Consider the following 27091-nt stretch of genomic DNA (forward strand, 5'->3'; position numbering starts at 1 on the left):
AACAAAAGATGAGTCCAGAGAGATGGTTGAGGGATGGATGACAAAAGGCCTCAAAGGATAATCTGAGTTGGGATTTCACCCTGTAGGTATGGAGGAAATGAGGGGTGAGTTTTATGCAGGGCAGTGACATGAGTAAATTTAAATAGAAAATAACCCATGAAATACTGATGTGCTAGCACAGTATCAGGTACAAATATTAGGTTAAATCACCTAAAATTGCTGATAATCAATGATTTTGATCTATAAAAATGAGAATTTCACTTGGTTCAATCTCTGTGATTTGATGCAATTAAGTGACAAATAGGCAATGTCTATCGTTTCAAAGGACACTAAAATGGAACACACCAGGAGGACTGATGAGAAAAGCAGGAGCTGTCTGCACATGGCCATCTCCTCACCTCTCTGGCCCCTGCTGAAGAGACTTGATGCTCTGGTAGCTGCAGAACATCTGAAAGTGAATGCCAGATTCTACTCCTACACTCTGGCACTGAAACATATAAATATGAAGCCATTTGAAGTGCCCTTCCTGAAGTTTTAAGGCCAAAGGGCAGTGGCCATGTTTCTGTAAACAGAACAATCAGGCCTCCTTCACTAAGACTTTGTATTCATCTCAGTTTACTGTAGATTTGAAATCAGCTTTTTCATAAAATAAAGGCAACATACAATGCAAAAAAAAAAATCCCTTCCCACAGCTTCAGGCCTGTGTGAGTGCTGATGAGCCTCAACTGCCAACTCAGCCATACCTCTCTTTGAAAATCCAGACCCATGTATTCCATGTATCATGCCCCCTGGACCCCTCCTCCTGGCTTTCTCATCATCGAAAACTGAGCCTCAGTCTCAGACCCAGCTCCAGATCAAAGTTGTTTCACCTCGACCCCAATGAATTACTGTCTACCATGATGGGAGCTAGGTTCTGGCTGGTGAACAAAATGGATCTCCTTCAGTCTCCCTTCTGCTCATTCCAGAAATCCTAACTAGTCCCTCTCCATTCCTCCCCATTCACCTACAATTCATCAATAAGTCATATCAATTTGGATACCTTAGACCCACCCTCTTTTTTCATCCCCCTGACATATGAATTAGGATGCAAGTAATAGAAAACCTGGCTAAGGTAAGTACAGCTTAATCATAGAGGTAACAACCATTGCACAAAACAGAGGTATGGAGGTGGGTCGTTTGGGGCAGATTAGGTAGGCCCCTGATGGCACAGCTCTGGATGGGCAACTCTCTGACTGTTGGCCTTTCCCTCATGGTTCCAAGATGGCTGCTGCAGCACCAAGCACCATCCTCACACAGCAGCTTCCCAGGGAAGAAAATCTTTCTCTGAAGCTTTCAGCAGGCCTTCTCTTGGGCTTCCCAAGCCAAATTTGGTCACATGACTACTGCTGCAAGGGAGGCTGGACAAGTGATTATCTGGCAAAAGAAAACAGGACTCATACCCCTGGCTGGGGCACCCCCAAAACTGGAGAATAATTATATTGCAGAGCTTCTCCCATAGAAGTGAGAGTTCTGAGCCCCACATCGAGCTCCCCAGCCCAGGGGTCCTGCACCAGGAAGATGCAGGGCATATGGCTTTGAAGGCCAATGGGGCTTAATTTCAGAAGTCCCACAGGACTGGGGGAAATAGAGACTTCACTCTTAAAGAGCACACACAAAATCTCACACACTCTGGGACTTTGGGCAAAAGCAGTAATTTGATAGGAACCTGGGCCAGAACTACCTGCTGGTACTGGTATTGGAGAGTCTTCCAGAGAGATGGGGGGGGAGGGGGGAGGCTGTTTGGCTCACCCTGGGGACATAGACACCGGCGGCAGCCATTCTTGGGAGCTTCTTCTACTGTGTCGACACTGAGGCTGGTGGGTGCCATTGTGGAATCCTCCTCTAGCTCATTAGTGCCAAGACCTGGCCCCACCCAACAGCCTGTAGGTGCCAGAGCTGGGACGCCTCAGGTCAAGCAACTGAGTGGGGACACAGCCCCATCCACCAGCAGACAGGCTGCCTAGAGATTTCTTGAGCCCACAGCCACTTCTAGACGTGCCTTTAGACATGGCCCTGCCCACCAGAGGACCAAGACCCAGCTCCACCCATCAGTGGCCAGGCACCAGCCCTGCCCTACAGGAAGTCTGCTCTAGCCTCTGGACAGCCTCACCCACCAGGGGGCAGACACCAGACACAAGAAAACCACAGTCCCACAGCCTGCGGACCAGTCTGCCCACAGCAGGCAAGACGCTGTCCCGGCACCAGCTAGGTCTCAGCCCTGAGCACTAGCAGGCCAACGCCAGCTTTGGGACACCCCAGACCCCATACCCAACTACATCAGGAACTGCCCCACCCCAGCAAACTGACATGAGCTCTCGTATCCCTGGGCCCCGCAACCAGACTCCAGGACCCAGCTGTGCCTACCAGTAGTCCGGCACTAACCTCAGGACCTGGCTTCACTCACCAGTGGGTGGGCAACAGCCCTGGAGTCTTCTGGACCCTTCAGTCCTGGCTTCACCCACCAGTGAGCCAGCACTAGCCCTGGGACCCCCTAGGATTCTGCAGTCAGCCACCTTGTGAACAGGCTCCATCAACCAGCAGTCAGCAGCCTCCACACAAGGAAGGGTCTGGCAACCACTAGACTAGGGGCAAAACCAAGCCTATCAGACAACCCACGTAGTCAACCTGCCACAACAGAAGGACCCATGCAGCCCTCATAGAGGGAATCCCTAGAGCATATAGCTGGGGTGAAAAGAAAGGAGTGCACTGCTAGGACACATAGGATGTCTCCTACAGAAGGCCACTCCTCCAAGATGGGGAAACATAACTAACCTACCAGATACACAAAAATACAAACAGCAACTTAGGCAATGTGAGGCAACAGGGAAACATGTTCCAGACAAAGGAACAAGATAAAACCCCAGAAGAAGAACTAAGTAAAGTGGAGATAGGCAATCTACCCAAGAAGGAGTTCAGGGTAGTGATTGTAAAGATGATCAAAGAACTTGGGAGAAGAATGGATGCACAGAGCAAGAAGTTAGAAGTTTTTAACAAAGAGTTAGAAAATATAAAGAATAACCAGAGATGAAGAATACAATAACTGAAATGAAAAATACACCAGAAGGAATCAACAGAAGGCTAAATGATACAGAGGAATGGATCAGCAAGCTGGAAGATAGAGTAGTGGAAACCACTGCCACTGAACAGAAAAAAGAAAAAAGAATGAAAAGAAATGAAGACACAGTTTAAGAGACCTCTAGGACAACATCAAGTGCACTAACATTTGCATTATAGGGTCCCAAAAGGAGAACAGAGAAAGGGGCTGAGAACATACCTGAAGACATAATAGCTGAAAACTTCCCTAACCTGGGAAGGGAAACAGCCACCCAAGTCTAGGAAGCACAGAGACTCCCATACAGGATCAACCCAAAGAGGAACACACCAAGACACATAATAATTATAAAATAACAGAAATTAAAGATAAAGAGAGAATATTAAAAGCAGCAAGGGAAAACCAACAAATAACATACAAGGGAACTCCCATAAGGCTATCAGCTGATTTTTCAGCAGAAACTCTGCAGGCCAGAAGGGAGTGGCACAATATATTTCAAGTGATGAAAGGGAAAACCTACAACAAAGAATACTCTACCCAACAAGGGTCTCAATCAGATTAGATGGAGAAATCAAAAACTTTACAAACTAGTAAAAGCTAAGGAGTTCAGCACCACCAAACCAGCTTTACAACAAATATTAACGGAACTTCTCTAGGTGAGAAAGAAAAGGCTGCAACTAGAAACAAGAAAATTACAAAATGAGAAAGCTCATCAGTAAAGGCAAATATACAATAAAGGTAGGAAATCCTCCACACACAAAGCTAGTAAGAAGGTTTAAATACATAAGCAGTAAAATCATCTATATCCACACTAAGCAGTTAAAAGATACACAAAACAATTAGATATAAAATATGATATCAAAAACAGTATTCAAGAGGTGAGAAGAGTACAAATGCAAGGTTTTTAAAACGCATTAGAAATTAAGAGATCAGCAACTTAAAACAATCACATATATCTATAGATTGCTATATTAAAACCTCATGGTAACGATTAACCTAAAATCTAGAAGAGGTATACACACAAAAAGGAAAAAGGAATTCAAACATAACACTAAAGATAGTCATCAAATCACAAGAGAAAATAAAAACAAAAGAAGAATAAAGCGAAAAAAAGAAAGACCTATAAAAACAACCCCCAAACAATTAGCAAAATGGCAATAAGAACATACATATCAATAATTACCTTAAATGTGAATGGACTAAATGCTCCAATCAAAAGACAGAGAGTGGCTGAATGGATACAAAAACAAGACCCATATATATGCTGCCAGAAGAGACTCACTTCAGAGCTAAAGACACACACGTACTGAAAGTGAGGGGATAGAAAAAGTATTCCATGTAAATGGAAATCAAAAGAAAGCCAGGGTAGTAATACTTATATCAGACAAAATAGACTTCAAAATAAAGACTGCTACATGAGACAAAGAAGGATACTACATAATACATAATGTAGTATCATACTACATAATGTAGTATACGTAATACATACCAATAATGATCAAGAAGAAGATATAATGATTATAAATATATATGCAACCAACATAGGAGCACCTAAATACATAAAGCAAATATTAACAAACATAAAGGGGGAAATCAACAGTAACACAATAATAGTAGGGGACTTTAACAAACCACTTGTATCAATTGACAGATCATCCAGACAGAAAATCAATAGAGAAACACTGGCCTTAAATGACACATTAGACCAGATGGACTTATCTGATATTTATAGAGCATTCCATCCAAAAGTAACAAAATACACATTCTTTTCAAGTGCACATGGAACATTCTCCAAGATGTATCACATGCTAGACCACTATAACCAGGGCACTGTGCTCAAACTTGACTAATGGACACTACTGAATTCATGACTGATTAATTAGTGAGTAAACAAACTGGTCTCTGAAAGATGGACTGGCCCAAGGGAAAGAGGAAGGCTCAAGGGCAACAGTGGATAGAGTACTTTCTGCAGGAAGGCAAGGTCTAGGACAATGGCTTGGCTGAAGTGACGGTCTTAACATGAGAGACAAGAAACCATTGAACAGGTAAGGCAGGCAAAGGTGTGGAACTTTGAATGCCATGCTCACTGTGTTCTTCTAGAACACTTATTCTCTACCCCTCATGTTTTCATGTGGAAAGACCTCAGCTGCAGTAAGGCTACACCCAGTAAGTGGGGTGACTGGTCTGCCTGGGAGTCTGGGGGAAAGAGCTGGTGTGCTCACCAGCCCCTCTGCCTGCAGGAGGACGAGGGCCCTGAGGTGGGCTCCTCACCCACAGCACTGCCTGCCCCTGTGACAGAGCCCTCCCCCTCCAGCGCTGTCCATGACAGTTGCAGGGGGAGAAGCTACATAATTCTTGGGTGAAATCTCAGGGGCTGAAATGGGTGATTTTTTAGTACAATTCTTCTAGAGCAGGAGCCGTGACTGCCATTGGCTCTAAGCTGGGGAGAGGAAGATGGCTATTGCGTATTAGCCCTGAAGATCCCAACTCAGCAGTTTACCATTTATTTGGCCGGCAATGAGGAGCCAACATAGTTTAAGTCCTGTGCAGTCCAACAGCTTGAGAACAAAACCTAAAAGATTGTTTCAGGCTATCAAAACACTTTCCCTCCTAAGTACCTCCCCCCCCGCCATTCCCAACGCTGACTGAAGAGGTGAACATGGGCCAAGCTTCCCAGGCCCACTGGTTTATATTTTGCCCTGCTCCTCTGACCAGAAGTGTGAGTCTTGCTGATGCTTCCCCTGCAAGCCCTGCCTTAGTGAGTCTCTGCTGATGCCCTGGTCTGTAGCACAGTCCCTCTCATCTCAGTGGCTTTTGCTCTCTGAAACACACAGTATACTGACCTCGCATATGCAAGGACGCTCCCCGGATTGGGAAGCACAGTGAATCTGGCCCACTAAACTGGTCCGGCCCCAGTCTCCTGGCCTGCAGTCCAAACAGTCCACTCCTGTTGACCACACAGAACCACCCAATGTCCCTCTGAGAGGCAGCCACTCAAAGGTCGCATGTGCCGGTGAAGCCGCTGACCCCCTGCCACACCAGAGAGAGTGCCCTCCACCCAAGCAAACGCACACGCCTACCCTGAAGAGCAGTTAGGCAACGCGAGGAAAGCTGCATCGAAGTGGTACTGAACTGAGCTCTCTGAGCAGGCGCAGGACTGAAACAAAAGGCTCACATTGGCGCGAAGTCACAGGAAGTAACCGCCCAGGGAAACGCGGCTGTGCCTCCTCCCTTGACCAGCCAGGCAGACAGGCTGGCAGGCACACCGGTGGGCTCCAAGAGCTTCAGCTCCCCCTGCTCCCCTCTCTAGCTGCCCTGCCCACGCTGAAGCTCTAGCAGCTTCCTGGTCAAGCCCCTGGGAGCATAACCAAAGCAAGGCATTTAAGGAGGACCAGGCGGTGTTCGCGGAGAAAAGCCCTCAGTATCATTTGAAGAGGAGCAGAAACACATCAGCAATGACACCATGGCTGCCCAAACTTGCTGGCTAAGGCCTTCTGATGCCCTGCGTTCTGATGCCCTCATGATGATCTCTACATTCTACAGAGCACGGCGGACAAGTGCAAGGGCTGAGGGCAGGCTGAACAGTAGCAGATTCTAGCGTATAACTCTCCAGATACTGGTACAGAGTTGGAGGGGAGGCAGTCAATGCCAGGTCGCACATGAGTGAATTCCAACCCCCCCAGCAGGAGGCACCTGAGGCCAGCAATGGCTCGAGAGGAGACCAAGGGGAGAGGAAGACAGTTTCGACTGAACGGTCTGAAAAGAGCAACAGCGTGTTGGTCAAGAAGCCCCTGAGAGACAGAGGGTGTGACTGTCCAGAGGCGTCACTTTAATGTCTACCACTGGGTTAACACAGGAGAGACTGATATTTAACACTTTGTAAGCTTTAGCCATTCGGCAAAAGCTTAGCAAGTTTTGGATTTTTAACAGAAGTTTTTATTGTTTAAATGAAGGTACCTCACAGATAATGCTAACACTTGGAAGAAAGATAATTACAAAAATAGATTTAAAATACATACACATGGAAACATATCTTAGCAGGAGAAGCAAAGCCCTTGTTTCTATCAAACACCTCCAGACACAGGTATTTTGACTCTGCGTGGCAACCCAATTAAGAGGCCATCACAAACGCTGTCTCACAGCAGCTAGGGGACAAGAAAGGTCTGTGGGGAGGAAGAGGGGGTTTGCTGTGGCAAGGTAAGTTGTGGAAGGAAGCCACCCTATCCTCCCAGTGCTGAGAACTCTGTTGGCACCAAAAGGAATTTCGAAGTTGGAAATCCTTCCCATCAGAGAATAGATGGAGAACCCACACATCCTGAGGGGAAGTAATCTGAAGCAGTCTTTAAGATAAATACTTCCAGGGACTTTCCTTGTGGCGCAGTGGTTAAGAGTCTGCCTGCCAGTGCAGGGGACACGGGTTCCAGCCCTGGTCCGGGAAGATCCCACATGCCGCAGAGCAACTAAGCCCATGAGCCACAACTACTGAGGCTGCGCTCTAGAGCCCACGAGCCACAACTACTGAGCCCACGTGCTACAACTACTGAAGCCCATGTGCCTAGAGCCCATGCTCTGCAACAAAGAGAAGCCACCGCAATGAGAAGCCCGCACACACAATGAAGAGTAGCCCCCACTAGCCACAACTAGAGAAAGCCCGCACGCAGCAACGAAGACCCAACACAGCCAAAAATAAATAAATAAATAAATATTTTAAAAATAATTAAAAAAAAATTTAAAAACAGATAAATACTTCCATAGGGTCATTGAAGTGGTTTGTATCTAGTGATGGTATGCCTCACTATTTCCAGCACTGTGTTGTGTTAGGGACTATGTTGCCTTAGATCCTGAACCCGTGCCATTTATCAAAGACAATAAAATCCCAAAGGCACAACTACTTATCATCAGATAATCCAATGGAAAGTTTAATTGAGGCTTCAGTGTAATGCCTCTTGGCAATGACCTCTACATCTAATTCTCTGGCTAATTCTCATTTCATTAAAGGCATTTCCCAGTATGCCTAAGCTTCTTACTTCGAAAAGCAGCCATTGGAACTATGCAGACAATAATTGCCTTCTTGGGGTGGGAGGGAGAGGCAAGAGGGAGGAGATATGGGGATATATGTATACGTATAGCTGACTCACTTTGTTATACAGCAGAAACTAACACACCATTGTAAAGCAATTATACTCCAATAAAGATGTTAAAAAATAATAATAATAATGAGCATTGCTTTGCAATCAAAATAAATAAATAAATAATTGCCTTCTTACCAGAACGACTGGCACTTCTTATCTGCCAGCCTGGCCTGGATGAGAAAAGAGGACCTGGCCAGCTACTGACAGGAGAACTTGCTCTCTTCTCCATGGACCATCTGTAATCAAATGGGCCATATTTCTAAGTGTTTCACCAGCTGATCTCTTAGTTTAGGATTAAAAGGCCTTCTCCAGAGCTGACATCACATGATGAGTAATTTCCCGGCATGTCCAAGGCTTCCTCAGGGCCGGAGGTGTTTGGAATCACTTACTTGGCTGGTCAGGTGCCGGCTTTTCCTGAACTCACTAAGTGTTGTCCAAAAGGGTCTTCTATTGTCTGCTTTCTTCTGAGCTTTGAGTGTACATTTTCTGGCCTTAGATGTATCCATGATTGTATTATGTAATCCTACAGTAATCCCCTGGAGACTTGATTGATGTGTAGTAATTTCTCATCATTTTTCTTCTTTTGAGCCCAAATTTGGGCTAAGCACAGACACAGAATAAATCTTTGGCATCATTCTCCTCCCTTAGTCTCTATGTCTAATTCCTGAACCTTCATTTTACTTATAGCTGCGCTAGAATGTAATAGATTAACAAAAATGAATCAAGGAGATCTTAGCTCCACTTGGATTATTTTAAGAGTCAAGACTTGTTTTCCCTCAGCTGAAGTAATGAAGAAGTTTACGCTCAGAATAAGATAAGCAGAAAAATCAGGTTGAGCTGGGGATACCTGGCTAGAAGGCAGTTCCAGATTTCATTACAAATCTCAGAAGGTAAAACTTTCCTCAGCAGAGCCAACATAGCCCCAGATCAGCAAAGGAGGCCAATTCCTCCAGGTGGGACCCTGCCTGCAGGGCGGAGTCAGGGTGGGAGGCTTAGTTTCCCCCTGCAGCCACCTCCCCACTCCCCAACATGCATCATCCCCCGCAAAGGCAGAGGTGACATTCAAGTCCTGGGTGTGGACCACCCATGGGCTTTGGAAGCCTGGCAGAGATGAAAAGAGTGCCAGATATGTAACGAATACTCTGGTATTCCTAGACCAACATCAAGTCATACAGAGAGGTTATACATTCTTTCAGTAAGCCCGCTTTCTTCTTAATCAAAAACATGCTGGTGGGACACAGATGCTCCATTGGCTACACCCCTCCCTACTTGTTCTAGGAAACAAGAACAAGACGGCAAAGGAGGAAGAGGGCAGAGGCCAGCATGGCGGGCACAGGTGAGCGATGCCATGAGCAGTAGGAAGTGAGGTCAGGGGAGAGCTGCGGGCCATGTGTTCTGGAGGCCATTGGAGGATCGTGAGCAAGGAACTCACATGATGTGATTTGTGTTTTGAAAGTAACCCTCTGGCTGTCATGTAAGAACTTGCTGTTCAGGAGGCCACTGTGGAGGCCTGGAGACACTGTGGGTGAGGGTGACAGAGGCCTGGACCACAGGGGGCGGGGAATGGCAGGTGTGGCTAAAAGAGGTCTGATTAAGAATATGTTCTGAGGGCAAAGCAGGTGGGAATTGTTGGTGGATTAGAAGTATCAGGCGTCTTCTGAAACAAAGGCCATATAATGGCCAGTCAACTTCTAGAAATTGCTAATAAAAATCACAACCACCACTTCCCACAAGGAAGGCAGGGGCTGTGCCCAACGCTTTATATTTGTTCACATACTTAATTCTGACAACACCGACAGGTGTGCAGCAGTCCCATCACCATCCCATCAATGAGCAAGGGAAAGGTCTCACCCTGGTAAGGAGGAGAGCCAGTGCCCCAGAGCCCCTTCTTCTGCTCCCTGACCTGCCTCCTCAGCACGAGCACAGTCCCTGCATCCCCAGCTCCCTCCCACCTTCACATGCAGGCCTGTGCAAATCTGAGCGTGGAGGAGAAGGACTTCTTGGCCCAACACGGAGACTGTCTTATTGATTTCTTTTCCCAAGATGAAGACATCTGGGGGGTTCCACTTTATCTCAAAATGTATGTTTACCTTGGCAATTGGAGCCCTGTGGCAAAGGAAATGCTACAACCAGCCCATAAGGCCGGCCGCAGGGGCTCCTGCCCGTCCCCTCGCCCTGCCTCCCCAGGAACCCTTCCATCTAATCAGCAGCTCAGCCAAGGTGGAGAGAAGCAGGCCACCCTGCTGCTCCCGAGGCACCCCTACCGCAACCCCTGCACAGCTGTTTGGTCCCTTTTGATTTTGTAACTCTGGGGTACAGGAGACAATGTTACAGGAGAACATTGGGGTACAGGAGAAAAGCAGCTTGAGGGAGGAAGCATTCAACCGAATTGCCTTTTCAAAAAACAAAACAAAACAAAAAAAAACCCACTAATCATTTTCATGGAGGAAAACCCTGGAATGCCGTGGGAAAAGGGAAAGGAGACCTGTGCTGTACAAGCAGCACCTTTCAGCAATTTGAGAAGAGGAAGGTCTAAACGGCCCCACGGTGAGACAGATGCCAGAAGATCCTCAGGGGGTGGGAAATGGAAGGGAGAAATGATATTCAGGGATACTCTCGTCTGTCAGCAGTGATACAAGATTCCATTTGCCAGAAAAGCCATGCCTGGAGCCTGGGCAGGAAGTAAGCGGTGCTGACGGTGGGGCTGGGAGTCCATCGTGCTGCCTCGCCAGTTACTTAATGCAGCTTCTGGGCGTCTAGCTTCCCCAAGCTTGCAGGTAAAGCTCCCCTTGCCCCCTCCCACACTCCGCACGCACACACAGAGCTAGGAGAACTAAATCCTCCTGCTTCTCTGGTACTGCCAAGGCTTAGATCAGTAGTTCTCAAACTTGAGTGTACATCGGAATCCCCCGAGAGCTTATGAAAACACAGACTGCGCAGAGATACTGATGCAGAAGGGCTTGGATGGGGCTTGAGAATGTGCATGTCTAGCACCGTCACAGGTGGTGCTGATGCTGTGGTCTGGGATCACCCTTGGAGAACCATTAGCTTCCAGCATCCCTCTTCCCAAGCAGCACCACTGAGGACTTTCAGGGTCTTGTTCTGCGCCTGTTGGGCAGGGGGCACTGAAACAAGACCACCACGGCTGGCGGTGATGGAGCATTTACCATGAGTTCTAGGCCCTCTACCTATAATAAATGCATCACTTCCTTTCCACAACTACTGCCTAGGTAAGAATTACTACTATCCCCATTTTACAGATTAGGAAACTGAAGTAAGAGGACAAGCAAACTGCCCAGGGTTCCACTGTGGGCAGCAGAGCTGGGATTTGAACCAGGCAGAGGAAAACTAGAGGCTGTGCTGGAAACCTCCACTCCCTCTGCCCCTCTTAACAATCAGTACCAAGTTCATGGAAAATCTGACGAGGTGGCAGAACATTTGGGGCAAGTCTGATTCCTTGGCTGACAGTCAATATCCTAATTATCACAAATGTCCACAGTCCCCAGCGACTGACTCAATTACCATCCCTAACATGGGTCAGCTGTTAGAGTTCTACAGGCTCAAATGGAGAGAACATAGGAAGTAACTCAGAAACCCACACTGTCACAGCTTTTTGTACAAAAGTAAATGTTTAAGATGTTTACACAAGTAATAACAAAATGACCATAAACGTTGAGAGAGCTACTCTATATTCATGTCACTGTGTTGTTGTTGTTTTTGTCATTGTTAATTAACAAACCATAACAAGCAAATCAAGGACCCTAGCCACAATCACATAAGGCAGCGGTTCTCCAAGCATGGTCCCCAGACCAAGCATCAGCATCACCCAGTCCTCCACAGACCCACTGAATCCAAAGCCTGGGGGTGAGGCCCAGCCATCTGCATTCTCAGGAGACACCCTAGTGATTCCCATGCATGTTAATCTAAGAAGCCTATCTGACTTGGTTCCATACAGTTTATATGCACCCTCTTTAAATCTTTATTATATAAAAATATCAACTTCCTGTCCCATGCTCCACCCCCTCCTTCTCCAAGAACTGAGCCAAACCTGGCTCTGTCACAGGAGGGAACTTTGTGGTGGGATGCCTGGATCCCAGCTCCAATTCCTCTCTTCTTCTCTGCAGACAATGTGGGATAAGCTCACTTCAGTGGCTCCTGTTACCACCAGACTCAAATTCAAACTTGGAAGCCAGGCTCCCCAGGGCCCCCAGGCCTCCAAAACTCTGCCCCAGAGTCACCTTACCCCTTCCAGCACAAGCGTAAGGTGGGTGTCAGGTCAGCCCACATTTGCTCTCTGTGCAACTTTGGGTGAGTAACTCTGCCTTGGTTTTTCCATCTGTAAATTGGAAGCTGTACCTTCCACATAAGGCCCCAGCATAGCATCTGGCAGGTGGGAGGCCCTCAATAAACATCAGGCCCCCTAACCTCAGCCTCTACCTTCTGCCTGCCTGTCTTTGCTCACACTGAGACTGGAGAGGCCTGGAGAGCCTTCACCCCGACCTGCTGCTGAATCCCCACCCCAGTGCCCTTCCCAGAAGACCCACACGATGACAGGATGGGGGTGGCTGGGCATAATGTCCTGTGGCCACCGAAAGGAAGCAGAGACAAGATGTACAGAGTGGTCACCCTGCATTATGGTTTCCACAGGCATTTTCTCAGAGCAGGCCTGCAGGGGGGATGTTGCTATCTCATACAAACAGGGAAACTGAGAACTGATGAGTTTATTAATTGATATGCCCAAGGTCAAGTTAAGTGGCAGCATGAGGACTCAAATCCAGGTCTGACTGTGGCTGAGACGCAGAGCTAGGAGTACTACACGGGGAGTGGGCCCAGGGGACACCACACTTGTTCCCACTGGGGGACAGCTGTCCACCCTGGCTGCTCACCCTGGGGACCCTTCGTTGGCTTTCAGAGATTCATACTGATGACAGAGTTAACCTCAGCACTTCTAGAAGCCCTGGCCTGCCAAAGGCATTACGGGTGGAGAGTCTGATTTCCAAATCACCCTCTGAGCAAAGTCTTCAGCCACTCAAGCTAAAATGTGAAGTCCCACCCCATCAGCTTCCTAACCCCCTTCTCTGCTTTGTTTCTCCACTTGATCACTTTATCCCTACTCTGGAGTTTACTTACTGATAGCACATACCCATCCCCTCCACTAGAATGTCAGTTCCACAAAAACAGGGACATTTATTTTGTACATTAAGCATCCCCAGGGCTGGAGCAGTGCCTGGCCCACAGTAGGTTCTCAAAGAATACTTACGAGTATGAATGCTGAAAAAGCAAGATATAGGAGAGGACAGAGATCCATTCTGCAAATAGTACATATGATAAAGACAATGAAAAGAAGAAAATACTGGGTAAAAATAATAATGGGTGATATATACTTGCAGAAAGAGAAAAATGAATGGGCACAGATCTGGCAGGAGGAGAGGTGGGAGTTAAAACTCTCAGGCTTCACAGTGAGTGAGTTCAAGGCCAGCTGTCACTCATTAACAGTATAATTTCAGACAAGAAATGTATCCTTTTGGAGACTCAGTTTCCCATCTGCTAACAGGAATAATACCTCTCTTAGAAGGTTACTGAAAGGCAAGATATAGTTAGGAGAAAAGTACAGGTAATAAAACAAAAGACTGAAACTGAACTGTCCTGGGTCAAATGCTGGCTCTACCTCTTACAAGCTATGTGGCTTCAGGAAAGTTATTTACCTCTCTGTACCTCAGCTTCCCCGCATGTGAAGTGGCGATTACAGCAGCACTTCCTAATAGAATTGTGAGGATTACATGAATTAAAAACATGAAGTATCTGACACGGGAGTTCTCAACAAATGGGAGCTGCTCTCAGCATCACCTCCATCGCCACCCAGGATGACAGGACAAAGAGCGGCACTGGTACCGTCCATCAAGCAGGGAAGGTGGAGGGCACAGCAGAAGGCTCTGCTGGAAGCAAAGCTCTTCAACTTTCTGAGGCTAAGTTCTAAGAAAGCCTGGATCTTGACACCACCCCCAGGCCTGTGAGACGTTACACTGCATTGATGCCTGCTGTGGACTTCATGTTTGGGTTCCCCAAATTCATTTGTTAAAACCCTAACCCCCAAATGTGATAGTATTAGGGAGCTAATCTGATTTAGATGCATCATGGGGTGAGGCCCCACATGAGGACACAACAGTCCTCCTTAAAAGAAAAGGAAGAGAGACCAGAGCTCACGTGCCCTCCACCACAAGGACACAGCAGTCGTCTGCACGCCAGGAAGAGGGTCCTCACCAGACACTGAGTTGACTGGCACCTTGATCTGGGACTTCCAGCCTCCAGAACTGTGAGAAATAAATGTCTGTTGTTGAAGCCTCCCATCTGTGGTATTTCCTTATAGCAGCCCGAGCTGAGGAAAACGATGCCCTTGACCAACAGAAGATGTAAGGAGGCCGAGGAGCAAGAAGAGGCCACCCCTTGTGCAAGTGAGTGGAGAAGGGGGCCTCTCCAGCGCTGAAGGAGGGAGCCTGGAGAAGTGCTCCAGAACCACAGAGGCTGGCCCCTTGTGCACCCGTGGACATCTACTAAGCCACCAGGTTCCTTGGCCTGCTTAGTGCTATGGAAGTGAGGGCCAGGGCACTGCAGAGAGAAAAGGCTGATGCAGCTAGGAAGAGGATGGACAAGGACACATTACCCTCGTGTAGTTGACTTGACAAGAAGTCAAACCTGAATCCCATCAGAGCCTTACAACCTTGCAGCAGGGAAACAGTAAACCCTCTGGGGAAATGAGCCCCACCCTCAGGATCGCCCCCTTCTGGCCAATGACGGAGGGGGTGGTCTCCAGGTTAAAGCTGACACTGGGCATCTCTCTAGCACTCAATCACAGCAAAACCAGAGCATGCCCAACCCCAAAGTTCAAGGCCATCCAGGATCATCAGTGAGCCTGCTCCCCTCACAGTGGGGTCAGGAAAATGCTGAGGGTGGGTGGTCCAGTCGTTACAGGACTCCTCATGTGCCTACTTGCTTCCTGGGAGACACATGAGGGGCTCTGGGCTCCACCTCACACCCAGGACTGGCACTGGGCCCCTGATCAAGGCTAGGAAGCTGCTGGTCCATATCTAGACCACATCTGTGCAGCAGAGCTGTGCAGTACCTGTGAGTTCCCCGTCCTCAGCACTATTCTCAAGCAGCAGCAATCTTTGGGCCTCTTTTCCCTCCTCGGCCCCAAATATCTTCAACAATGGAAGGAATTTCCCTCAAGATCCCAGAGAAGTCTGAAGGGTCGCAGAACATGCCACCCCAAAATGTGCCACTTTGGCATAAGGATTATTTTGAGCTGAAGGCAACTGAGAAGATACAGGTACAAAAAAGCTCTCTGCCCTCCCCTCATCTGCCTAAAAGCAGGCCATAAGTTTGTAAAGGTGTCCCCCATGCCCTCTCTACAGAAGTTAATCACTGGAGATAACCCTAGACCCTTAGCCCAGAGAGGGCACCAGAGGACTCTAACAAACCTTGCTTTACGTAGCTCTTATGTACCATTAGGTCTCCCATATATATACCTTCCTACAATTTGCCACCCGAGAAACTCAAAGTCCTTTTCCTTTGTCCATTTACTTCTTTAAAATTTACTGTTCTTTTTTAAGATGTTATACAAGCCCAAGTTCTAAACACCCCTTAAAGTTACTCCCCACTAGGTGTTCCCACGTGTATGCATGATGCATGCATTAGTCAACTTGTGTTTGCTTTTCAGTTATTAATTTGTCCTTTGTCAGTCTAATTTAAAGGGCCCCAGCTAACGCACATAAGATGGGTAGAAGCAAATAAGAGTTAAGTTTTCCTCCCCTCCAAGTCCAAGACTGCTTTTTAATTCTTCACTAGAAACTGCTCAAGATTCTGGGCCCTGCCCCTTGTTCCACCAGGCCCCATGGGTCACCTGCCAAAGCTGTTCTTTCAGCCTGAACATGGAGACGGTGCTGCCGTCCTCTCAGTCCTCGCTGAGATGAAGTCTTTGCTGCCTTGAGACCTTAAAGTACCTCAAGGGTAGGGTCTTATATTCAACTCAGCCTTCGGTGTTTCTGATATTGGAGGTAAGTGCTGTCGCAAACAGAACTTCAAATCTCAGTGTCTTCAGACGCTTTATTTCTCACTCACATAACATCCAATGTTTCAGGGCCTGAGGACGCTGGCTCCTGGTTGGGCCTTAGCCAGTCAACCAATAGAGGAAGAGCCTCAAGCACCATTTCACAGGAGGTTTGTAGGGGCCAGGCCTGGAAATAGTGCACATCACTTCTATTCCCATTCCAGTGGACAAAGCAGTCACTTTGCCACACCTAATGCCAGGACAGTAGGGAAATTTAATCATCCAGGAAGAAAAAAAATAGGTGTGGATATCAGTTAGCAGTCTTTCCATAACACCCTGGACTGTGTCAGCAACATGTGCTAAACACAACTCAGCCCTTCCTGTCCATGACGTACTGTTCTCCTCACCATGACTCAGCCCTTCCTCACCATGACTCAGCCCTTCCTCACCATGACTCAGCCCTTCCTCACCATGACTCAGCCCTTCCTGACAATGACTCAGCCCTTCCTGACAATGACTCAGTGTTCTCCTTACCATGACTCAGCCCTTCCTGATGAACTCAGCACTTCCTCACCATGACTCAGCCCTTCCTGACCATAATTCAGCCCTTCCTCACCATGACGCGGCCCTTCCTCACTATGACTCAGCCCTTCCTCACTATGACTCAGCCCTTCCTCACCATGACTCAGCCCTTCCTCACCATCACTAAGCCCCTTCCTGACCATGACTTATCCCTTCCTCACCATGACTCAGTGCTCTCCTAACCATGACTCAGCCCCTCCTGATGAACTCAGCAGTTCCTCACCATGACTCAGCCCCTTCCTGACCATGACTCAGCCCTTTCCTGTACATCAATAATATGCTCTTCCCCCACAACAGTACTTGTCAGTAACTTCTCATCCAAGTTGTCTATGCCAATAATTCCAAAGGCATTTGGAACCCAAACCCCATATAACAGCCAGGCCAAGATCTGGTCTCTGTGCAACAGAACAGACCAATAGATTGGTCTGACATAACCTCCTCTCTCCTTCCTAAAGCACTCCTGTCTCTTAAGCTGCATATTTGTAGAAACTGAGGTTAAAAACTCAGAAACAACCTTCACATGGGAGAGCTGGGGGTTCTTCAATTTAATGAGCTCACAGACACCACAGAATCCCAGTGAACTGCCTGAAGTATGCAAGCAGCAAACAAACATTCTCCCCTAAATTGCATTTCTACCTCCAGAGGGTCACACACATCCTGCCCCTGTGGTTACTTCTGAGCGTGACATGACTTGAGTGTGACCAACCCTAGCTCTGTATACCATGAGTGCAACAACTGAGCAGTCCTTGGGAAAGTGACCTCTTGGCTCGACTCTAAAGTGATGATTTTAATGCCAGACGTAGATGAGAATGGCCCAAGGTCCAAAACTATCAGCAGTAACTTCACTAAGTCTCAGTGCCTGTAAGGTCCAATCTGGCTCTGGAATCTAAGCCAAAGAAGCACAGCCTAAAAACCAAAAAGGGCCTCCTAATCCCTACTTGCATCTCTCTGAGAACATCAGAAAGGGCTCTCTAATTCAATCTCCAGCAACATTTCTTCATATGCCCTCTTCTCTCCTCACTCTCTCCACACCCAGAGCCTTGCCCTCTCCCAGCCTTCCTTTCCTCCCTCCTTCCCTGCTCTGCCCCCCACACCACCCCAGGGCCCTGCAGCTCTTGAAGCACCTCACTGCCACCTGGCCTCCCAGGGAGGGAAGCATGAGGACCCCCTTCTTTGGAAATTGTAGTTTCTCTCTCATCTTCACCATTTTTCTTGGAAGAAATTTTTGAGAAGAAGTACTATTGAATAAAAGTAATTCTTTTGCTTCCTTGGTCATAGCATTTAAAAAAAATCATGGTAAAGTATATACAACATACAATTTACCATTTCAACCATTTTTAAGTATACAGTTTTAACGGCATTAAATACATTCACATTGTTGTGCAACCATCACCACCATCCACCTTCAGAGCTTTTTCACCTTCCCAAACTGAACCTCTGTACCCATTAAACAATAACTCTTCATTATCCCTCCCCTCCAGCCCCTGGCATCCACTAATCTATTTTCTGTCTCTATGAATTTGACTCCTCAGGGACTTTAGGTGGAATTCCACAGTACTTGTCTTTTCGTGACTGGCTTATTTCATTTAGCATAACGTCTTCAAATTTTACCCATGTTGTAGCATATCTCAGAATTCCTTTCTTTTTTAAGGCTGAATATTATTCTGTGTATGTATAAAAGGACACTTGGGTTGCTTCCACCTTTTGGCTACTGTGAATAATGCTGTTATGAACACAGGTGTACAAATATCTGTTCAAGTTCCATTTCGTTGGGGTAGATACCTAGAAGTGGAATTCCTGGATCTTATTTTTATTTCTTGAGGACCCACCATACTATTTTCCACAGCGGGTGCACCATTTTACACTCCCACCAGCAGTATACAAGTGTTCCCGTCTCTTCACATCCTCACCAATACTTGTTATTTTCTGCAAGCTTTTTGTTGTTATTGTTGACAATATCCATCCTAAGGGGTGCAATTGATCATCTCATTTAACCTTCACAGTAACTCTGGGTATCCTTATCCCCATTTTACAGAGGAGAAAACAGAGCCGGAGGTATCAGGGGACTCACACAGGACAGTGGTGGAAGCAGGATCTGAACCCCGGTCTCCCCACAGAGACGATGCTCAGACCCCTGGACTGAGCCAAGCCACAGCCCGAGGAGACCCAGCGTTCACTGTGCAGGTGAGGTGGTGAACAGGAACCACCCTGAGGGCCACTGGAAAGGAAGCCCTGGTGGGGGCACCTCTCTGGCTCAGGGCCCTTGCCAGCCAGGGCAGGACCCACTGCAGAGGAGCCTGGCCCCTCATTTCTCCTGCCCACTCCTCCTGCTCTCAGCGAGAGGCTGCCCAAAGGCTCCAGAGGGCTTTGGGACTCACAATCACACAGAAGGCATCTCAGAAAGGCCTAGTTTCCCATTTGGGACTCTACTCCCCCACATTTCCCCCAGACCGGGAGGGGTTTTGTGTTTCTAGCAAACTGCCTCAGCATCACATGAGTGAGAAAGAGCTGTCTGGCAAGGCAGAGAGGCTCCCACTTCTCTCCAAACTAATCATAAAGCACTCTTGAGCCATGAGGGTGGAAGCATCGGGGAACAACAGAGACACAGTCCTTCTGCTGCTGTCGTGCCGAGGCCTGTGTTAAATGAGAGGGCGGTGGTCTGTGGCCCGACCCCGATGTCACTGACGTCTTCCGCAGGTTAGGGACCACCTAACTGGAAGGGCATCTGCTTCAGAGTTGCCTCCGTGGGCCACCCAAGCACAGAACCCACAATGGTGCAAGCCAGCAGCCTCCAGAAGGAAACTCTCCCACAAGCCACCCACTTGCCGACCTGAAGGTAAGAGGGGGCTCCACAGCCTACATCTGAAGGGCCATAGCTGGAAACCCTGCAGAGGTCAGTTCCTTCTTGCTCAGCCCTCTTGCTCTCCATCTCAAAAGGCATTCAAGCATCACCGAGTGTTCTGTGGTCTCCCATGTAGTTCCAGAACAAAGGTACCCCACGCAAAGAACATATCCGCATATTTTCACCATTTTTAAATGTACTTCAGCCATTATGTAACCTTAGTCATGACCCTGGCATGAGGAAGAAGAAAAGTTGAACTTGGTCCCCTGGGGCCACTGGTTTCAGTGTGGACTTTCTGCTGAGCCCCAAACAGAAATCCCCTGCCCTGGTTCTGGCTGTGTTGTCCCTTCCCTGGAGGGCTCCCTTCTGGGGAACTTACAGGAACAAAGAAAGCCCTCCAGACTTTAAGGTACAGAAAGTGTAAACACCACACACTTCCATGTGCAGACATGCACCTAGGCATGTGTATATGTACATATGTAATGTGCATACACGTGCACACTCACATTTTTATTCACCACGGTCACTATCTTCAAGCCAAACCATAGGACAGCCATACAAGGTGACCAGGAGGAAACTCCACGTGGCCACCCCTTTCTTGCCCTCATTTTTTTTCCCTCAGGCCATGGCAGCTCCTACAAAGGGTCTTTTAAAAGACTACCTCCAAAATCCAGACAGGACTTAATTGACATTTTTCATTAAATACTCTCTACCTACGTTTAAGGCCTAATGGTGAGAGAAAAAGTTAGTTTACTCAAGTACACTCAGCCCTTCCATCCACAGTTGATTGAATCTGCAGATGCAGAACCTGAGGATACACAGGGCTGAGTGTACTGGGACACTTTATATAAGGGACTTGAGCATCCGCGGATTTTGGTATCCACGGGGGTCCTGGAAACAATCCCACAGATACCGCGGAAAGACTGTATATACTTTTTAGCTTTCACAGTAACTCTATTTCCTAACTCTCTTAAGGGAATGACCTATTTTTTTTTACTGTATGATGAGGAAGGCAGCACTTGCCCAGTCTGAAGCCCTGATTGCTAGGTGCATGCATATTTTATTCCCAAAATTAAAATCGTTCATAAAACCTCTCAAAAATCACAGAATGGTCTAGAGCATTATTATAAATACTAATATAACTTCTGACAAATAGATGAATTTGCTGAAGACCTCAGGTTGTCTGATTTGGGACAACTAATCTGTCATTGAATGTTAAGCCTTCTCCTTCGTAAGCTTCTCAGAGTAGACACAAAAGACATGGTGTGGATAAGCCTGAAACTGAAGCAGGGTGCACCGTGCCCAACGTGAGATGGGTATGAGGTAAGGAGATGGACCCCTCAGGACTTGTTCATTCAATGGGGCAGCTTCCCCTGAAGGCAATCATCTGAGTCAACTTCTAACAATCTTGAAGCAAAAGTGAACCGTGACTTCTGTAAGGTCCAAAGGAATAACAAGTAAAGTAAAACAAACATATAGGAAAGCCCTCAGAAACAAAGAAACCCGAAGCTGACTAATAAAACTTTTGAATTTTTACCTCAAACAATATTTTTCAGCCTCATTCAGCAAATAGAACATCTGACACCTCCACAATTCAAAACCACTCTCGAAGAATGAAGACTGACCAACACCATGAAAAGACAGAAGATGAATGCTCACTCTGAAGGAAATCCACAAGCGGGTGTCCACACTTTCTGGCCACAGCACTGGGATTGGAACAAGCAAATGGCCGTCCAGGGTGACCACTGTAAAGGGGATAATGTACAGCCAGATAGATACATTTTGATGTTTGTTTTTATACATAAAACTTGGCGTTACTTTCTTGTCTGAGCCCTAAATTATGACACATTCAGTGAATAAAAACCCAGCCGAGGCAGCATTGCGACACTGTAGCCCCAGCCTCCCTCGCCTCTCACTGGCTCCCCAGCACATTTTACATCCATGGCCTCATGGAGGGCTGGCCTGGAGCAGACTTCTGAAGGAGATGCTTCGTTCCTGGACACACTCATCCTGTCAGTGATGCCCCCTTCCTCCCTCACAGATAGACCCGCTGCATGGAGGTCAGTGGCCACATCTATGAAGTGCCCCCTGGTCCGGCCAGACCTCTCAGGGAGCTCAGAGCCAGGGCTGTGGGCCACGCGAGGAAGGGTCCTTCCACCCAAGTTCAGGGACAGCTGTGGAAAGGGACCCTCATGTCAGAGCAGCAGGGCCCCAGGACACCAACCAGGCTTGGACCCCCTCAACAGCCTCTCCCTGGCCTTCTGTGTGACACATTTCACGAGGCTGTGTAATATTTCCATTTTCCTTTGTGTAGGACCATCACATCCCTCTCCTGGGGGAGGAAAAGGAAGGCTTTTCCAGTAATTAAAAACTATTATGAGACCAAGTAAGGAAAACAATACATCCCGATAATTAAAACTAAATTCATAAAGCTTGAATTAGGCTGTCAAAAAAAAATCATCGTAGCTCAGCCTGCAGCCGAGGGTAGGAGCAGGACAAACACCCCACACCCCCTGACCGTAACTAAGACGTGTCTGGTCAGCCAGGCTGTGGTTAGACATGACTGCTCAGGCCAGCACCCCAGAGAGGCCCCAGGGTGTGGGAGGAGGAGGGCAAAGGGCCAGCAAAAGCCTCCAGAGGTCTCTAGCCTGCACGATCCTGGAAGTCGGGCACCCTTTTCTCACGTAGGAGGCTTCCTCGTTAGGATGGTGGCAGGAAAGCAGATCACACAGGATGAAGCAATTCAACAGAGGAAAAGCCCACACCCCACAAAGGCAAGTCTGAAATGTGCACAGTGGGAACCACAGTAAGAGGGCAGCTGCTTCTGTTAGGGAAGAAGCCTGTTTTCCCAGATCCTGCTGCCTTAAGAATTGCCTTAAGTTCTCCTTGTGTGTGTCTTCCCCCAAGGTGGAGATAAGCAAGACCTCTAAGTGTCACCCCTTCCCCTTCCATAGTGGCCCAAGAGGAAGGGAGGGTCTGTCTGGTGTGAATCTTCAGAAGTGTGTCCACTTGTTTGCTCAGTCAAGCCGCTAGCCAGTGTGGAGGAGCTTGGTGAGGCCTCACTCCCACAGGAGTCAGGACCACCTCAGAATCAGGGCCAGGGAAGCCCCATCACCTGTGTCAGCAGGACCCCTGTCATGTGCACAGAGGATGTGTCGGTGTCTCGGGTTTCAATCTTTACAAAAAGATCAGGGATGTAGTGGATATTGTCATTCTGAGCTGTCCAGCATCGTCCTTCCTCCGTAAAGCACCCCCTCTACAGACCCACCTTGAATGCACTCGTTGTGGGAGGTGCCGCTGCCTCCCTATGGAAGCCCAAAGGGCCAGAGCCACCCTCACCCCCACGCAGGTGGGGGTAGAAAGAGGCAGACACGTGACTGAGAGCAAGACTCGGAACGGGGAGCTGGTGACATGGTGGCTGTGGGGCAGACAGCACCATTCCTCTCAGCCCCGATGCGGACCTCTGCCTGGGCTCCGCAGCCTTCCCCCCCTCCAGGGCTCCCTCAGGCGCTGGCTGTGTTCCAACCTGGTCCTCCAGCCTCAGGGGCAGTCCCCCTTCTGATCCATGCCCTTTTTGCTTGTTTCCACAGTCAGGAATCCTGTCTGATGAGCTGGGCTAATGCAGACTGGGCAGTGTAGAGGGGAAGTATCAATTTTATTCATGGAACCCCAAACTCCACCCACTACCTCAGAGATTCTTCAAATGAATCATTCAAATTTAACTTTGAAATTTACTTTAAACTATTTTTTTAAAATTAAACTATTAAAAAAACAGTGATTAAAAACATTTACAACCGTAGGTTACCTCTGGGGGCGTACCTCTGGGGGACTTGGAGGAGGCATGAGGGAAACTTCTGGGGGCTGAGAACATTCCATATCTTAATCTGCGTAGTTGTCTGAGAATACAGGCATATGATTACACAACAATGTGGGTGTACTTAATGCCACTGAACTGTCCACTAAAAAAATGATTAGGATGGTAAATTTTATGTTATATATATTTTACCACAATTTTAAAAAATAGATTAAAACAGAATTCAAAACGCTCCTTTAAAACTATTTCAATGAGTAAGAGATAAACTAAAAAACAAGCATAGGCATAAATTTTTAAAATCCATCAAGATTTGTACTCTTTACTATCTGTAAGTTTTACTCTAATTAAAACAACGAAGCAAACAAAAAACACTATTATATACCAAACTTAAGATGTTGATAACCCCCAAGCCTTCCCAGTTTCTCAAGGTACCAGATTATCTCATTTTCTAAAAAACTCAGGGCACAGCCCTTCCTGCTAGAGCTGGATCCTGAGATTTGAAGGCAGCTGTTCAAAATCTCTTAGCATTGGCAACCACATATTTATGTGATTCAGATTATTTTTCCATTCCGTGGAATCAAAACAAAATACAAAAATAAACTGGATACTGGAATGACAAAATTACAATGATGGATTACAGATAAGTAGTAACCAAGGTTAGGGAAAGGGAGGGAAGGAGAGGGTGATTCTTCAGGGCCAGCCCGAGGGAGCTGCTTGGAGGGGATGGACCAGTTTTGTTCCTGATTGTTAAGGTGGATGGACAAATTCACACATGTGATAAAATGTCATGGAACAATAGGTAAAAGCATAACCAAAAATGAGTGCACGCAAAACCAGTGAAACCTGAGTAAGATCTGTAGTCTAGTTGACTGCATGATGCCAATCAATTTCCTGGTTTCAGAAATCCACTATAGTTACATAAGATGTTACCATAGAAGCTGGATGATTGGTATGAGACTTCTCTGTACTATTTTGACAACTTTAAGAAATTCTATAATTATTTCAAAATATAAAGGTAAAAAAATACAGAAATAAATTGGATGAGACTGCTATAAGATTGCCATAAACCCAGTTTTCAAATTATTATTTTTATCAAATTACCCATTATTCTTACTGACTTGATAATATGTACAAGTAAATTATGACACATTAAGACAAATGTGTACTAATAAAACACCATGTAGGTTTTGTGATTGTTTTCCCCGAAAAACCGTTAAGTTGAAGCCATAACCCGTAGTGTGAATGTATTTGGAGATGGGGACTTTGAAGAGGTAATTAAGATTAAATGAGGTCATAAGAGTGGGGTTCTGATCCAATATAAGCGGTATCCTTATAAAAGAGGAGATTAGGACACAGGCACACATAGAAGGAAGACCATGTGAAGACACAGGGAGAAGATGGCCATCTGCAAGCCAAAGAGAGAGGCTTCAGGAGAAATCAACCCTGCTGACACTTTAATTTTGAACCAGCCCCCAGAACTGTGAGACAATAAATTTCTGTTGTTTAAGCCTCCCAGTCTGTGGTATTTTGTTATAGCCGCCCTAGCAGACGAATACAAGTAGTGTGGTGATGTGGTTTAGAGGAGGGAAGGATGCTTGAGAGAGCTAGCTGCCTGCGCAGATATGAAAGTTACATATTCAAAAGAAAATTAAAGCTGGCTCTAAATCACATGAAAGAAAACCAGGTCATTAGATGCACATTACTCAAAAATACTATAGTTCCTTCATCTGCATTCATTCGTTTATTCCTTCATTGGATCAACAGTGGTGACTCAGCCTCTCCAGCCCTGTGCCAGGCACTGAAGGACATGACACATGGGTTAAAGCCAGACTCTGCTCTGTGTAGCACAGTCTTCCAAGGAAGATGTGCAGACAAGGGCAGTACAACGGATTCACGTCTCCGCAGGGGCAAGCATAGGGAGCAGGAGGGGCAGGGAGCAGAAGCCCCTCCTGGGTGAAGTGTGGAGGTGTCAGAGCTGGGTTGTGAACACTGGGAAGAAGTAGCCAGTCCTCTGGATAGCACAGGCCTTGGCAGCCATGGCAGTGGACAGAGATGGACATATACCAGTCCTCTACAGCCCCAAATAGACTCGGGCATCAGCTAACCCTCTATCAAAGCTTACTTCACATTGCATTTGCCTAGTAATTCTGTTATGGAGACAGCCCCCAAATAACGAAGCACAGATTGGTTAGTTGGTTTTTAACACCTAGTTCTCAGATTTGTCTAGAGGATTGCTAAAGTATAGTATAAAAAATCATTTTGAAACTCTAAAATGTGACATAAATGCTAGCTATCATTCTACTAGATTTGGAAAGACCCTGTAAGGCACCTAGTCCAAAGTGACTATTTCATGGATTATGGAGATTTACACCCAGCTTGTACCTGGCAGAGCCAGAGAGAAGGCCCGGGATTACCCGCTGCCAGTACTCCACGGGAAGCACAGGTTTTTAACATTTGAATTCCACAATAATAAATATTCAATCCTATACTGTTTTCCTTCAATTTTCGTACAGTTCTAAGCACATTCAATTCCAAACCTTGCTTTTGGTGGTGCAATATTTCAACCTCTTAGTGAACAGAGGTTTGTGCTATAGCAGACAAAATGGGAAACCCTCTTGGTTTCTGTTAACCAAGTGCTCTATTCCTACACTCAAAGACTGGTTCCAATTTGAAACCTATGAGAGTTCAAGAGCAAGCCAGATATAACTGAAGATAGGAGAGAAAGGAAATGGCAAGTGAAGGGGAAGGTGGGGGAGGAGGTGTAGGTAGAAGGGCAGGGGGAGAGGGAAACTGTGTTTGCCAGCCCTACATGTCAGCATCACTTCTGTTTGACCAGAAAGCGATGAGTCTGGTGCCAAGGCTGTGGAAGGACACCAGTCCCACAACCCTGCAGTCACACTTCACCTCTTATGACACTTGGTGAAGCTTCTGTCTCGTGACAATCGTGTAATTCAGCGAGGTCCCCCTCCTGCACTGGTGATCAAGAGGCTCAGAGACAAATGCAACCCAACTACAGTCACTTCAGGACAGCCTGAGAGCTCCTTCCTTTGGTTGAACTTTTCATATCTTCCTTACTAACCCTCCGTCTAGATGCCTTCTGCCATAAGCAACTACAAAACTTTTTAGGAAAGAAGAAAAGTAAAATAAAATCAGAAACCAAATTTACCCAAAAAAGAGGTAACAGAAAAGGCAGAGTTTGTTTGAGGATGGCTCCTTCAGACTGTGTTATCAAGTGTCCACATTATCACAGGGTATAGAGTTATTATTTTAACTCTAAACTTACCAACGGTGTCACAAGGTTCATCTTTGTGTACGCAGAAATCTGTCCTAAAAAATTTAAAAAAAGAAATAGTCAGGTGTGTGTAGTACCTCCAAGAATGGGAGAAGAAAACATTGTCAATTAATCTAATTAATCTTGATTACTCATCTTGCCCATAACAAAGTTATCTCTTTAGTTGCCACCTGTTATAATGAAGAATAACTAGCAGCATTTGCCAAGATTAACCACATTTCCAACTGGTAGGCCCAGTTACCCCACGTAAGATCCTCCTTTCATAGCTGAACTATTCCATAAATAACACTC

At 46.8% G+C, this 27091-nt stretch overlaps 1 protein-coding gene across 10 annotated transcripts in view; it reads right to left on the reverse strand.

The window, feature by feature from the left end:
• ADAMTS17 (ADAM metallopeptidase with thrombospondin type 1 motif 17) overlaps positions 1–27091 on the reverse strand; it is a 372624-nt gene that overhangs the window by 235898 nt on the left and 109635 nt on the right. For all 10 annotated transcript variants that reach the window (XR_009007372.1, XR_009007376.1, XR_009007375.1 and 7 more), the window contains one exon: positions 26792–26835. Coding sequence is in view for 3 of the 10 variants with exons in the window: in XM_057542046.1 (XP_057398029.1) it covers positions 26792–26835 (44 nt within the window). In the remaining 7 variants the exon portion in view is untranslated. The remainder of the gene's footprint in view (positions 1–26791; positions 26836–27091) is intronic.

This window comes from Balaenoptera acutorostrata, chromosome 3 (assembly GCF_949987535.1).
Source record: "Balaenoptera acutorostrata chromosome 3, mBalAcu1.1, whole genome shotgun sequence".
In the NCBI taxonomy this organism is placed as follows: domain Eukaryota; kingdom Metazoa; phylum Chordata; class Mammalia; order Artiodactyla; family Balaenopteridae; genus Balaenoptera; species Balaenoptera acutorostrata.